General features: G+C 37.5%; 2 protein-coding genes across 2 annotated transcripts in view; one reads left to right on the top strand and one right to left on the bottom strand.

Moving 5' to 3' along the window:
- LOC100576134 overlaps positions 1-11345 on the bottom strand; it is a 63717-nt gene extending 52372 nt beyond the window's left edge. Inside the window, exon 1 of the mRNA XM_006557795.3 lies at positions 11022-11345. Coding sequence (XP_006557858.1) covers positions 11022-11027 — 6 coding nt within the window. The 5' untranslated portion in view covers positions 11028-11345. The remainder of the gene's footprint in view (positions 1-11021) is intronic.
- LOC408304 (nuclear migration protein nudC) overlaps positions 1-16168 on the top strand; it is a 97352-nt gene that overhangs the window by 53866 nt on the left and 27318 nt on the right. The gene's annotated exons all lie outside the window — the stretch shown is intronic.

The raw sequence follows: 16168 nt of genomic DNA, 5'->3' as shown, positions 1-16168 counted from the left end.
TTTTAATAAGGCCGCGAATTATTATTCTTTTTTTTTTTTCTTTTTTTGGAACGAAATTTGTGTAAATAAAATACTTAAATAAAAGCTCACAATTTATTCCAAATGCAAGGGATAATTTAATCCAACAATTTCGTCCAATTCTCGTTAATCGTCTTGTTAATTAACGTTTTTACGACGAATATTGATGTTTCGAGAATTGTATTCCAATTTCTGATGTGACATATCCTATTTGTTTTAAACACGTGAACCTGGATTTTTTTTCACATTTTCATTTGCATTATTCCAGGACCATTTCGTTTTAGAGCATTTTTGTGTCAGTGTTGCGAACGATATCATGATTTCTCATTTTTCTCATTTTTTCTTTTTTTCAAATTGAAAACAAATAAATAAATTCAATAATTATTTTATCCATCCATGTAAGAAATATTTAAACAGGAATAGATTATATTATACACATCAATTCTTCCTGTTGATTGTGTATAATGAAGAATATTCTTCCGTAATCAAGTTACGTTAAGAGATTCTATTTGAATTAGCTATTCAATTCATATAAGATTCTTTATTGTAATCTGCATTTATGATTGCGACCTCGCCTGGTATTTGTTAAATAATAAACATGAGAAAAGTGGATTCTTGATTCTTCAGTTGACTATTATTGTGAGAAAAAAAAAAGGAAGATTCTTGATGATGGAGTCTTGAGTTACGTCTGATTTGAAGAATTTATCTTTGCAGTATTTTCTTGTACAATTGGTTAGTTTTGGTATTTTTTAATGCAATTTTAAGTTCTCTTTTTAAAAATACATTCTGCTTTAATTCAATTCTCTGCTATGCAGAGAATAAAAAGATTATTTGAGAAGCATCTCGTGTTCTCTTTCTTGGCAAATCGAGGCTGTTATTTAGATTTATTCAGAAAGTTGAACAAAAATAAAATTTGGAAATTCGATGCTTAAAAATATCTTGAATTAAATTCATCGTCAATTTATATTCTAATCGAATACTTTGCTTTGCTTTTTCTTCTATCTTTTTCATTTATTTTAACACTTTAAAGATATACAAAAATCTATCCATCATAAAAATAGATTATAGATAAAATGTTAGCTGTAATAAAAATAGACTTCATCAGAAAAGCTATATCATAGTATATTTAAATTTCTATTCGTGTTTTGTCGACGAAATATCATTAAATCCGTAGATAATTATCGAATCAATGATTTGAAATCAAGAATCTAAGACACAGTTATGTATCTACATTTTTAGATCTCAATCAGACACTTTGTTTTCTCCTTTCCTAACCCAACCTCTCGAAATTTCGAAAATAAAGTTTCAGAAATTCATTATCCATCATCAAGGATATATTCTAATCATCATCACTGACTAACACTTTATCCTTCTTCTTTTTCTCTCTCTTTTTTTTTTTTTTTTCTTTAAACTTCAAAGATACGTAGAATATTAATTTCTAATTTTATACACATCTCCAAACCTGATAAACCTGTTCGCACATATATTATATCACACGCACACACACACAATCCACTCCCCATTCTTCAAGATCCAACCATCCAAGATTACACGCAGAACGTTGCTCGCCAAGATCGTCTTCAGCCACCGTTATTCCTCTCCCAAGTCTCAGAATTGGAAAAGTTTACTTTATCGTACGTCCAATCCGTCATCGTCCTCTGGAAAACCGCAGATGCGAGACGAGACAGCAGATGCCTGTTAAAAAGAGAGAGAAAGAGAGAGAGAGAGAGAGAGAAAGGGCAGGAGGATGAACGAAGGCCGGGCAGAGAGACGGGGAGGAGGGGACAACGCGGTGGCATACCGTCGAAGGCTTCGCTGTTGCCCATCCCGGGATTACGTACCTTGGTCGTAGACCTTACTCGAGGCGAGCTCGTGCTGGGTTGCATAACGGCCACGGTGGCCGCTCATTGCCGCGACGATTCACAATAATGCGTCGAGAGGGTTCCCATTCGTGAGCATCCCACTTATCCGCGACGAAAGGTTACAGAGGATCACGGTGAATAACCATCTTATCTTCTCTGTGACCTCCGCGCAGGATGGTATTATTGCGCTGTTGCGTGGACGGAACACTTTACTCTGGGATTAGGGATCTGGTTCGATCGAATCGATTTTACAACTTGAAGTCATATTGGACACGATTATTTTTGTAAGATTCGATATTTGAATTATTGGATCGGTATAATTTTGGAAAGAAAAAATTCACTTTGAACTATTATTTTGAGCAATTATGAGAATTTTGTATTTTTTTTTTTTTCTTTCGTATATCTTCAACGATATGAAATATTTATTTCGGTCTCCACTTGGTTGTGTTTAGTAATCGATATTTTGGTAACCGATCAAAAAGAAAGTCGAAAGTTCTTCAAACGTCCATCTGTCAATTTTGTCATCGATGTCAAATCTTTCGAGAATGGTAGGCGCGCGCGCGCGCGTCCACGCAGAATCCCATAAAAACTTTCTCCCTGGAGCTCGACCAATTAAAAAAAAAAAAAAAAAAAAAGGAATCGTCTTTCACGATGAATCTATACCGAAGATATATATTGCCAAAAATCGTACGTGAACGCGAAGGAATGCATCGTTTTCGCCTGCCCTTTACACGCCCTGTAATGCCGTTGGCAGGCGTGGAACACCTAGATAACGTGTTCTCGAATGCAATGGAACGGTGTTCGCAAGACAGGCGCATCGCCGACTCCTTAACTCTCCGGTTTAATCAGCGAAAACTGACGTGGGATCATAATGACCCGAGAGAGATACTGCGTCTCTAGCCAAGATTGCGCGACACAATGCGTCTTGCGCGACGTCGTAACAAGAACAAAGCGATTGTCTGAAAAATAAGCGTTGGTGGAAAGCGTTCCTCCACGCTGGATAGATCGTGCGTGGCGAGTATTTGCGCGCGGTGCCCGGAGGACTTGGAACGAGAAGAAGAAGAAGAAGAAAGGTAAAAGCGATGTAAAAGTGGCAGGAGAGCCAGCCGTATTTTGCCATCAACGACGATGTCGATGCTTTCGACCTTTCGACGAACACTCGAGACGAGAGCTCGAGCATGGCAAGGATAATGAGTCGAGATAATCCGAGTGGGATTTCTTGGGTTAAATAAATTTTCGGAAACTGAGTAATTCTTGTACAATTATTTTTCTAGATTCTCCGGTAATAAAAATTTAAACAAATTAGAAAAGAGAAGTATATAATAATCAACGTGGATTTTTTTGGAGTATAAATAATTGCAATTTTCTTTCCACGAATAAAATAACATCCACAAGAATCGCGAGTAAGATGAAGATTTAGAAAATTCTGGATCAAACAATCGAAGAAAGTTGTACGGTGAAATTTTTGCCTTTTGATATTCAATGATAAAGCGTTTATTCAAAGTTGGCCATTTAACAATCCATTAAAGTAAATTTATGGCACGATCTGACAACATTAGGCCACCGATTTCGCAATTTAAGTGAAACTAATGCCTGTTCGTATCACTGCATTTATCGCCAATATTACAAACCCATAATTCATAGGAATTGGGTAACAAAGAATAAATAGTATTCCCTAAAATAAAAGCTTCGCACAACTTTTGGTCAACACATCGAGTTGTATTCCGCAAATCGAGTATCGAGCGAAGACAAACCGGTGGAAGATAGGATCGGCGCGTGTATCTCCTCCCCCTCTCCTCGAAATCGTTGCGAAACCGCACGTTGTTTCCATCCGTGGAGCAACGGGAGAAACGGAGACGGAATGAACTAAACCAGTCGCCCATTAATTGGCCTGTTACACTTCGTATCTCGCTGGAACAGCCTTTTATTATTATCTCGCTGATTTGCATTCGTCTCCTAATCTGCGCCGCCTCGTTAAACGTTGCTCAATCGTGCGGTTTCTTCGCGAAAGTCGTTCGAGGCATCCTGCGATTTTTATGCCGATCGTAAAAATTCGATAAATTCGCGATCAACGAACGTGGCGATCGTCGAGGCAACTTTTACAAGGGTTAATGTGAACGCCTGCCGTTTCATCTTCGTCCGACAAAATCGCTGTTATCGTCAGCGTTTGCGAGAAGACACGCGTCACGCGTGGGCGTCCGGACAGGTGAAATGGAAAAATGAGCGACGGTAATTGCGAGAATCTACCGGGATTACAATTAGTTTTTGAATAATGTTCTAAGGCGCACGCGCTTAGGAGGATTGCTTAACGCAAAGTTTGTTTTACTCTTGTAGTGAATAATAACAGCGATTGTAATTATGATTGGAAAATATTGAAATTTCGCAAGATGTCTTGCGATATAGGTTCGTTTAAAAATCGATTGTTTCTCGAAAAAGAAGAAGATTTTGATCGGCGAAATTTATCCATCAGATTTATTTATTTTTAAAGTTAAAATTCCAAAGAATATAAAGGAATTGGAAGATGTTTCTATAATAATTTTAAAATATGGTTCAACGAGTTAACGAAGAAATAAATCGACCGATTCCAGCCATAAGTGTACTGTTAGTTTTACCGCCTACTCTGCGTTCGAGTACGACAACCGTGACCACCCACGTGCACGCGTGTCGGGACGCCCAGTTTTTCTAACACAGAGAACGAGATTGCTTTTTCTTTCACCAATTACGGGCCGACACTCGGCTAATCGTTCGATAAATCTCGGGGAAACATTTGCTTTGGCACTGCTCGCTTCCCTATTGTCGTTTCGCACGCTTGTCTCGCCTCGAAATCGATGGCCGCGTTACGAATCGAATTCATTGAGATGCAACTGCAACCAGTCACCGGAAATGCGGCCGCCCACGCAAGTGCACTTCCTACTCTTTGCTTTTTTTTCTCTTGTTTGCCTTGTAAAAGTACAAAGATATCTCGTACGAGGGGAAAAAAAGAATATTTTTATTTTATTCGAAAAATGACAACAATATTAACAATACTTTTATATATTACAGATTATCGTTTCTTATCGCAACATGTATAACAATGTTCCAAAAATATTTCCAATCCCAGAAAAAAAAAAATTCTCCGTGAATATAATGGAGTCGTTCGAAGATCCTTCTCGTGAAAAAAAGAGAAAAAAAAAAAAACGAATCGATTGCTTCATTCACGTGTTCTAATCGATCTGTAACCGTGCGAGGCCGGCTTGACCAACATTAAAAGTCGCCAAGTGCAACGCGACTGGATAATCTGGCCGTGGCATCTGGCCAAATAAACAAGGCACAAACCGTGGGCGAGCAACGCTTTGGAATCGTGACTTTTTATTATGCCGTGAATTCGTGATACGATTCGTGGCCGAACCGACGACAGAAGCTCGCCGCTGTGCCGTTGGATAAAGGAGGGGAGAGGAGGAGAGAGACTCGAAGCGAGACGAAAAGAGGCGGGGAGGGAAAAATTCGTCCGATGGGCTTCGTTTCGACGAAACGAGCACGCTTTAAATATATATATATATCCACGAGTTGGTTTCGAGCTGAATAAATCGCGCGCCGCGTTTTCGAAGCGAGGTACGATACGGGCCCGCATCGATACCTCTAATGATTAAGTGACTTTATTGCCTCATTAAGAAGTAACACAGGTATTTATACGGTGTATCGCATAAAATGGTTGCTCAACGACAGAAGAGACGATGGAAATAAGCACACGGCGCGGCCGCGAGGACCGAGGAGCCCCCTTCTCGGAGCGCACTGTTCACGCGCGGGAATGTGATAAAACGGTAATCGCGTAAATACAAACGATTTTTTCTTCTTCTTTTTTTTTTTTTTTTTAATGCAGGAGAGAGAACCAGCTCGCTTATGATTAATTATCGCCTCGTTTGTTGTTTGGCTTTCGTAAGAAGCGCCACTCGAGTTCTTCTGGCGCTTGTACCCTTTTTCTTTCTTTTTTTTCTTTCTCTCTCTCTCTTTTTCGTCCTTCTTCGCGGTTCTTCTAAAAATACATCGGGCACGCTTTGCCTGTCAACGAGAGAGGAACGATTTTTACGGTGATTCTTCTGATCGAAACATGGTCTCTCCGTGTTTTAACTCGTTTCGCAAAGAAGGAGATCGTTGCGAAATTTTACACGATTCTTTCTTTTTTTTCTTTCTTTACGATACTTCGTTTTGATACTTGTAAATTGTAAATTTGAGGAGATACGAAGAGCGAAATGCGATTCAATGATTCAAAGTTATGAAAGCTTAAATGCTGTTAAATAGCATGATGTTCTAAAATTTTTAATTTTTAAACGTATAAAAATAATTGATTAATTTAATTAGCTTCTTCTCGTTGATTTCTAATGACTTTGAAATATTCTGCGAAGAATTTCTCGGCTTTGGAAGATAAAATAAAATGTAAAGCCACTCTTCCGTGATTGGAATTATAATGATCGAACTCATAATGATACTTAACTTTTTAATATTATCTATTAATCTCGCTGTATGCATTTATTGACAAAAATTAAGAAACAGATTAATCATTCTTTTTATACTTCGATTAGTATATTTATATTTCTTAACTTTTCAGTATATTAGAATCTAAAAATTTTATAAGAACAACAGCTGCATACTATTAACTACACTGTTGTACATATAAATTTTTTGGAAATAATTGGAAAAAAAGTCATACTTATGTGCAAGGAAAAAAATTGTTCAAAATTTGCTTTTATAAAATATTTCAAGGATATCAAATTCGATAAGGAGATAATATAATCGACAGCTAAATTTATCACATAATTAATTTACTATATATTTATCCATCATATCAATTTTTTCGTAATAAAATTCCAAACTTGGATAACTCAACTGTGTTTTAATAAACTTTCAAGAAGCTAAAAAGTTTTAAATCTCTTCTTGAAAAAAAGAAAAATCCAAGAACCTCGATATTGACGCAAAGATTAACGAAACGTGATCCCTGGAAATATTTAAACAAAGCCTCGTTGTTTCTCTTGTAATTTTACATTGAACACATTGTTCTTTAAAAATATGGAGATTGATGTTTTTCCATCTTAAGCTCTTAAAATTCTTGAGTTACATAAAAATTATCGAGAATATCCGGGTTTTAACATCATCGTGCCAAGAGGATTAAGAGAGAGGCAACCACCTCTTTAAATTCGTGCGATTTGTCAAACATCTGGAGGAATTTAAGCTCGTTAATAAAATAAATTCGATGAATCGAAATCGGATGGATCGGATATCTCCTCGTAAACGCGAGCATTGCATTTTTGGTGAAATTATTATGCAACTTGCAACACGATGGAAACATCGAAGTTACATTAAGATTTTCGCTTCGCCATTAAAAAAAAAATCGATCTCGACGAATGGATTTCGTTAACCGTGTCGCGTGAAATCTTCAACGCCTACGTTTCAATTTGTCCGCTATTCATCGTTAATTCATTCGTTCAGAACTCATCTTCTCACGAAACTCTCGGGTTAATCGCTTGGAGGACGGTGCTCCGATCCGGTGTGTCGAAATTTCTTTTTCTTGATTTTTTTTTTCTTTTTTTTTTTTTGCAATATATAGAATCTGTGTTCCATGTCGTGACACTTGATCTATATGGTATGTGCCTTTGCATGAATTATATTAATCTTTCCATGCTTTACATTTTGTTCGAACTGGTTATTGATTAAATTTTATGAAAATATTTCTTCAATTCATTTTTATATCATTATTTGACGATAGTTTAAAGAATGGAATCAAGCAACAATGAGATTATTAAATTGTAATTATTAAATTAATTTATTTAGACAGTTAAATTCTAAATGATCTCGTCAAAATGATAATATGAAATTTTATGGTTTTTAGTGTTTTTAGAAATTAATGCAATATATTCAAATTTACAAATATTGTATAATTAATCAGTACTTTTATTTAATAAAATAGTTTTAATAAGAAAAAAATTATATTTATATTTTTATATTAAACTTAAGTCTAATTTTTACATCCAGATTCAAATTCAGCACACGAAAATTCGTGAAAAAAAGAAAAAAAAGAATCTTTTCATTGTCAAATAACAAATGTCTGATCGATGCTCCGTCTGTGTTATTTATTTCGATTCGTTCATTCTTAACATACAATAAATAAGTTAAATTTGTATAACGTAATATAAAATATAATTGACATTTGAATATAGCATGCATTAGTCTCGAGAAACATTGAACATCACAAGTACTATCATTTTATTGCAAAATGTAAAATTATACGCGTTATTAAAACATCAGCATATTTTCTCTACGGGATAAATAGACTGTGAATATTTATGCATTTACGTGTAATTTACATAATACAAAAATATAATAAACATTACGATATTCGAATAATAAAGATAGATTTCTTTTATTTAATACTATTTATAAAAATTTTATCTTCCATCCATCTTTACATACATACATATATATATATATATATATATATATATATATATATATAAAACAAATATTTATTAAAATAGTGTTGGTTCCTTATCTCGGTAAGATAATAATATTTTTCGTTATACAATATGTTCCGTGGCAAGCAATGGCACAATCCGCGTCATTGCTGGACTAAAAGGAATTTGAATATGTAGATCGTGCGCGGGGACATATTAAAAAAATCGCGCCTGTCGCGGCTTTGAAACGTTGCCACCGATTTGCATCACGTGCGCATATAATTTCCCCTCCCTCCCTCCCCCACGTAACCACGTAAATCTCGATCGAGTTCGTTAAACAGGGGATCGAGTTCCCAATCGGCCACTTTCGTTACGATCCATAAAGAAATTTATCATCGAGCCTTAAGACGGTCTTAATGGCCGTCATCCTTTCGCGGAAAGAAATCCCCATTGTCCCCGATGGCTTCCTCTTCGAACAACAATAATCTGCCTTCCTTTTATCGCCGATTTTATTTTCTTGGGGTCTTTTCTATTCTCCATCGTCACGGTGATAAATCGCTCTAACGAACCGTGATATATACCGCCGCGTTATTATTTCTCTATTCAAGGAAAGCGATTAGAATATAACCGAGGGGAGCTCGGAACCGCGGGAAACATAGTTGCGACAGTTGTTGGACTGGTCTGAAAATGGAAGGGTACCACGCTGCTGATGCCAAGGCTGAATTCCATTTCCATTCCATTGCTCCTCCAACGGTTTGATATACCGTTGAATTAATACGTTTTAGATTTGTATCTAATGGTATCTGTCCACGTGGTTGGGTAACCACGAAAGTAACGAATGTGATCGAACCACGAAGGATGCACATGGAAGACGAATAACGAATAACGATGAATCCAATCCAACTTGGAATATTTTATGTCGAAGAGATTTTTTTCATCGTTTGCTTTAAAATGGAATTAATCGTTGAAGATTAAATATTTGTATCTTGGAGAATTCGAGTCTGACAAATGTAAGTTGAATACTCGCTAAAATATTTTAAAATATTACGAATTAGAATATCATTAAAGTTCAAAGATCCCGATTATACGACCTACATTTCCATTTATTTAATCTTACATTTCATTTTCACGGTATATATTAAAAGGAAGTGCGATGGGCGAGATAGCGTGGTATTTTCGAAAAATTCGAGGCGCAATGCTTCACGACCGATATCCCGCGGCGAATTGGAATGGCTTGGCGAAGCTGTGGCAGTTACCAGAGTCAACGAAGCGTGCACGCGACTTTTCCACAGTCACTTTCATAATGCAAGCCACTTCCGAAAGTGAATTGACTTATCCGAAGTCGGGAGAAGGTTACGCATAATATGCGGCCTTACGTGTACGCCGATCGGTCTCGCACGCGCAACGGTTTCTGAATGCCTTCCACTTCGCCGTGCCCCACGCTCTAACTTCGTTTTCCTGTTTGCAACAATGCGACGACAAGAGTGTGGAAGCATTAAGTTCGAATTTTAAAAATTTACAATATAATAATATCGTTAAAAATATTATTGTACAATATTTTCAACGGTATTTTTATTTTTAATTCCGTTCGAACGAGATTTTTTTCGAACATATCATCCGTAGGCCGCCCCATTGTTGACTCGTTCCGCTGCCCCCGTGCATCGAACCATGACGGCTCCGATGACCACCATTATATATCCAGTTCAATTATCCGCTCAATGGCTCGGCAAGCTAACATTCGTGAAATTTCAATAGCTTATCGTTGGTCCGCATCGACTCTCACGTCTACTACTGACACTTGTGATAATACGTACGACTAGCACGGGTCCGTATTCCCTTGTCAGCCGCGCCGGTTAGTGAAACAGCGCGTTAATGGTCTGACTTTCACGCTCGACGGCGTGCCGACGGTGTGCAAGACGGTAACCATAGAATTAAGCGAAATTGCCGAAAAAAAATTCACGACCGAGACGATTAAGAGATCTGAGATTTTGCATTTCGCAATTCTGATAATTTATAAACCTTCATCGAGTGGAATTCAGTTTCTTTATTTTTTTTTTCTTCTTTTTTTTCTCTCTCTCTCTTTTTTTTAATTCTGGACAATGATACGCGAAATGTGATTTGTCAGGATTTTACAAATTCGTTCGTATTCTCTTAATTAATCATACGTGAAACTCGATGTGAGAAAAATTTCACTTTCGTTTTCGTTCCAGCGGATTATACAATTTATCGACAGCTGTATTTGTTTCTTTTTATTTTATTTATTTATTATTTCTTTTTTTTTTCGTATGACTATCTGAGAAAACTGATGCCACGTAACGAATCCACGGCAATGTCAATCAACGCAGCGATGTTACGTGACTGGCATTGTTTCCGAGTAAGTAAGTGTCACGGACGCGTAAGGCGCTTCTCGACGAGTGATTGACCTAGCTGTATTTCCTTCGATCAGTGTCAATGAAGGAAAGAGTCTTTTTTCAAGATTGTTTTTTCAAGATTTACATATACCTCCAAAATTATTCTAAATTAAATTGAGAAACTTTTTTTAAAAAAATATAATAATAATATTCTAAATTTATGATATACACGTCTCTTGGATATATAAAAATATTCTAAACAACGTAACGTAAGATTCAACTCCAACAAATTGATACTTCGTCGCGAAGAAATCGTCGAAAATCTAAAATCTTTATACGCATAAAAAAGAAGGATTACTACTCACCGACATCTGGACGAAAGTATTTCCACGAAAAGTTAACCGGTCGTCGAATCACTACAACTTTTCTCTCGCGAAAGACCCTCGATCCTCAGTCGCGTGACAGCGATCGCCAAAGGAGGAGGGTCGCACCTGGGTACACCTCTCCGATTTAACCTCTTGGGAAACCAGCCTCTTCCCAAAAAAAAAAAAAAAAAAAAAAAAAAAGAACTCGCAAGATCCAAAACGTGAAATCACGAAACGTGTTCCACTTGGACTTCGTTTCCACGAAATGATCCCACGCGACTCGAGGCAAATAGCACTTTCCTCCTTAATCACGGAGACGTTATGCGCGGGATTCGCCCGTAATTCGAAGACTGGTCATCGCGGTGACGACGCAGGGGTATTCAAAGATCGAAACGGCGTCGCGTTCCCGACAGAAGAGGCGCGTGGTGACCAGGGGGGGCACCGGAGGAGGAGGGAAGGGGAGGGAAGCGGGGTCACGAAGAGGGGGATCAGCCCGAACCTGGGGGGCCCTCCTGCGATCCTTTAGAGCGGGGGACAGCGGGCGAACCCTCGAGTGAGAAGGTAGTAGGGGATTTCGGAGTAGAGTAAGCGCTGTTGCTCTCTGCTGTGGCCGGCGAGGGGGGCAGCCGAGGAGAGAAGAGACGAGTGGATAAGAAGCGCGCATTCTTGTGTGTCAACGCGTGATAGTTATGGACCCCTGGCAACCTTGTCCCAGTACCGTCCAAAGTGGAGCTTGCGTGGGCACAGCTTGTGTGTCCACCAAGTTTTTAATGTATGAGAAGTGATAAGGGGAGCTTACCACCGGAGGGAGAGAAGATACATCCTTCCTCGTATTAATATCGCGTTTTCACCGAACAGAAAACGGCCGGCCTGCCTGTATCTGGGTCATGGATTCGAGAGAAGATGCGTTGTTGTTACCCACCTCGGGCCCCCTCTCTTTGAATTGTTGGAGTGGGGCGGGCGAGGTTCGAAGCAACGAGAATAATCCTGGATTTTTGGATACCGAGCTGTATTGTATCCAAAACGTCGTTGATGGGAGAGTTTTTGAGAAATAATGGAAATTAAAAATTGGAGTGTAAATTTAATTTCAAGTCGAAGTAGATGATTTTGGAAAAATTTATATCCAGTGGTATTAAAATTTAGAAATTAATTTAGTTTAGTTCTTGTTATATATTCTTTTTGATTACAGGACTGTGGGATTGAATCTCATTGGAATGTCTTTATTTGAAGATAGATAAGAAAGGGGAAGAATTCGATGATGTATAAAAACAATAAGTCTTCTATACAACGAGGAATATCTGTGTCGAGGTCGAGCAAAGGATTTTGTTTCAATTTTCGAGGCCTAGACTATGCCTCTCTGCCCTTTTGTCACGTACAATTCAATTTCGTTAGCAATCTCTCCACTCTTATTTGTCATTATGGAATTAACACGGGTTGATTTATGATACAGGTTGAGAAAGATTCTCAATTGTTTCCCGATAAATCTTCCACCTTTTCTGAAACTGTTGCAAACTGTCGTGACTGTAAGGGAACTCGTTTCCAGATTGTTGGATCGCAAGAATGAACAAAAGACATTGTTGTTTCGGTTGACATCGGAGTAAGCTTCATTTGAATTGCAAATCAAACGTGTATCGTAAATCTGACACGACAAGATTGAATAAAATTTCACAGATAAATATGAAGGAAATATCTCCTAATTTCGTAAGGATAAATATATCTTTGTTCGTTTTATATATATATATATATATATATATATATATATATATATATTTTTTAATATTTAAATTACCCAACAGGTAAATTGATTAATTGCTTAAAAGTTTATCATTTCTGAAAAAAAAAATTAAATATCAATAATTTTGATGCGGTAAAAATTTAGAAATTCTCAGAGAATGAAAATGATAAAATGGGTTTTCGAGTGGCTAATTTGTTTCTTCCGATTCTGTAACAATTATTTTCCTGGAAGTTAATTCCCTCTCGATTTTACGCCATGAAGGATGTGGGTCAGGGACGGTGGCTTAACTGTTCTAGTCGGAACACATCGTAACAACCCTTTTGATAACGATCCCATAAAACATCGGTTTCTTGCCAATTATCTTTTCACGCGATTAAACTTGAACATCTGCTTCTTTTTTCGTTCGACACGAAACTCTTCGGGTTATGATTTTGCCTGATTGGCTACCGAGCTTTCTGTTCCATGAAATTGCAGCCGGATAAGTACCGGATATCTTACAAATACCACACTTTGTACTTTTGCTTCGTTCAATCTTCCAGTCATATCAATCATATTTATTTAAAGAATTTTTCATCCTTCGCACTTTTGTTGTCAAGAGTTGAAAAGAAGAGTTTACAATTCACAGCAATATTTTACACACTTTTTATTTCATATTTTACGAACGAATATTTTTTTTCTTTTTTTTTTTTTCAAGTGAATGGAAACCAAGAAAATAAAAATTTTCTGTTCGATTCCCTAACAAGTGCCAATTTTGTACCTTTGATTTAATACGAATCTTTTGAAATGTTTCAAAAATATTTATTTTTTTTCTTTATTCTATTGGCAAAATTCAAAAGAAGATCAAAATTTCTTCGATCGATTAAATACTATTTGATCAATTTTAATAATAAATATAAGCGACAGCTTTTTTATTGAATTTTTCAAATTAACATTTTTATATCATTCTATATTTTTTAAAAGTTTCCATATATAAATATAACTAATATCCAAACATTAAAAAAGAAAATGGAAAAATCATTTATCATGATTTTGTCCTACGTTTACTTTAAAAGAAATAAATAAGTTTTTGTTTAAATTTCGAATATTTCGACCTCTTTCCAAATCATATCATAGCTCTTTGCGTATTATATAAACTATCCTTGTCCTTTCCAAATCGATAACGATTGAAAACAAGTTCATTGTTGTGAATACAAAACTTAAATATCGTGTAAGCGATTTCGATAGAGCATTACGAACGAGATAGGGATCGAAGCGATGTGGATCACGGGTCAGCCGACGTCCTCGATGTTTTCTCGGTTCACCGATCAAGAAAAGGTGCTGCATTGCGTTCCGGATTCAACGTTTCCTCGCGCAATAACGCTCGATTGACTTGTGCTCCAGAAACGGTCGGCGCGCGTCAGTCCACGTCGTACGTGGCCTGTCCGTTCGCGACGGGACACCGTAATTGAGTTTTCGCAGTCTGTAATTACACGTGCAATTGATACTAATTTGTACGTGAGAGATTTATACTCACCCTCCGAGATTCTCGGAGTTTGCGCAATGCCTCGTGATTTTTCCAATGTTGTTTATTCTCGTTTTCGAAAATTTATTTACGAGGATTCGATATTTTATGCTTTCCGAAGAAGATTGAACAATAGAGCAACGCTGTAAATATATAGTAAAAATTCTTCTCTGTCTCATAACTCTTCTCTGTCAATAAATCATATTACATTGATTAATAAATCAAAAACGTTTGGACAGGTTCTGGTTAATGAAAAGAATTTTATAGGATTTCCTAAGTGAAATTTGAATCGAGAGAATCGCGTATAGAATCACCGGATAAGATTACCAGATAGTAATAATTATTAATCGTTGTAATAATTTCAAAATTCTAGAAGATGAGATTAAAGATTTTGCAAAGATCTTCACTCGTCGAAAAATCCTCCGATGATTTCACAACACCCCTGGGACCTACTGAGACCTACCTGGCCCCGACTCCTTCAATTCCCATCCTCTTAACAAAAAACACCCACGATCTCTTCGTTACTCGAGTCCAAAACGACTCGAAACAACAACTGTCATCCAGAAATCTCATAAACCCGTCGTATGATTAACCGACGAGATCACCGGTCGGGGCCAAGGGTGTCGTTCCTTCTTTTTCTTTTCTTCTCTCTCTCTCTCTCTTGTTCCTCCGCTTAATTGTTTTCGCACGAAATCGCCTCGAAACGAAGAAACTCCCCCATCCCTCCCCCCGCACCCCCTGACGCAAACGCGTTTCGCAAGATTTCGCAATATCAATTGCGCGCCGCCTGTCAAGCGAATGCCAGCTCGCGCGCTTCTCTCTCTCTCTCTCTCTCTCTCTTTGGCCGAGAATTATCGCCCGCGCGAGGCGTTTTGCGTTATTTAAGACTATGTAATTTAATAAAGTAACGGCCTCGTCGCGATGCCTCGTTCCCTCAGGGTCGTGGCGCGGATTCGACTCGGCCCGAAAATTCCGAACACGAGGGTGTTCAGGAAATTACGGTCCCGTGGCGGTCTTTTCACCGTGAAATTATTCCCTCCGAAAGGAACGCAGGCTCTCGACGTGGATCAGATATGATCTCTCTTTTTCTCTCTCGCTCTGTTCGTAGGCTGCTCGTGATCGTGTTTCGAAAGGGGTTTTCTAAGACATTTTGGTCATGGGTGGAGCTGATTGTATACCGTTTTAATTGGGAGATTAAGTGAAACGGCAAGGAGAAACGGGGCCATAGATGTGATTTAGTGATTTATGAAAGATGTATGTATATACAATATATATTTCTTAATGTTATATGGGAGAAAGAGAATGTTCGAAACGGTGAAATAATTAGAATAGTTGGATAGAATGTAAAATTATCTGCAATATATGGATAATTTTTTTTAAAGAAAGTCAAAAAATTCTCTTCCATTTATTAATTTCGTAAAAGAAAGAAAAAAGAAATTCTATTTATTAAGATACAACTGTTATTTATTGTTGGATTTCGATAAAAATATCACTGAATGCGATAATAATCTGATAAAAGTCGATCCGAATGATCGATTTAAACTCCTAAAATAGGAACCGGTCCTAAAAAAAAAAAAAGCCACCTTCTCCTTGATTTATTTTGATATTCGTGCCTAAGCAAAAATCAATCCTTTATACTTTCCAGAACTGGAATCTTCTAGTCCCTAGTCAGTTTGCATAATACACGTCGTCCTTTCAACCGCGATCAATCTTTCACTCCCGATGCGTCTATCCACGCAATTCTAAATTTAACCGGTTTTGCAATTTTGGCGCCACTCGTCCACGAAGAGAAGATCGCGCGGCGCGGTCCAATTTCACGGAGGCCGCTGATCATGCACAGATACAGGCTGCAGGTATACACGTTTCGTCTGAATGCAAATTATCCCCATACCTCGACACCCCGTTTTCACG

The sequence above is a fragment of the Apis mellifera genome, linkage group LG10 (assembly GCF_003254395.2).
Source record: "Apis mellifera strain DH4 linkage group LG10, Amel_HAv3.1, whole genome shotgun sequence".
In the NCBI taxonomy this organism is placed as follows: domain Eukaryota; kingdom Metazoa; phylum Arthropoda; class Insecta; order Hymenoptera; family Apidae; genus Apis; species Apis mellifera.
The sequence above is the reverse complement of the archived record's forward strand: the minus strand, read 5'-3'. Positions and strand labels throughout refer to the sequence as shown.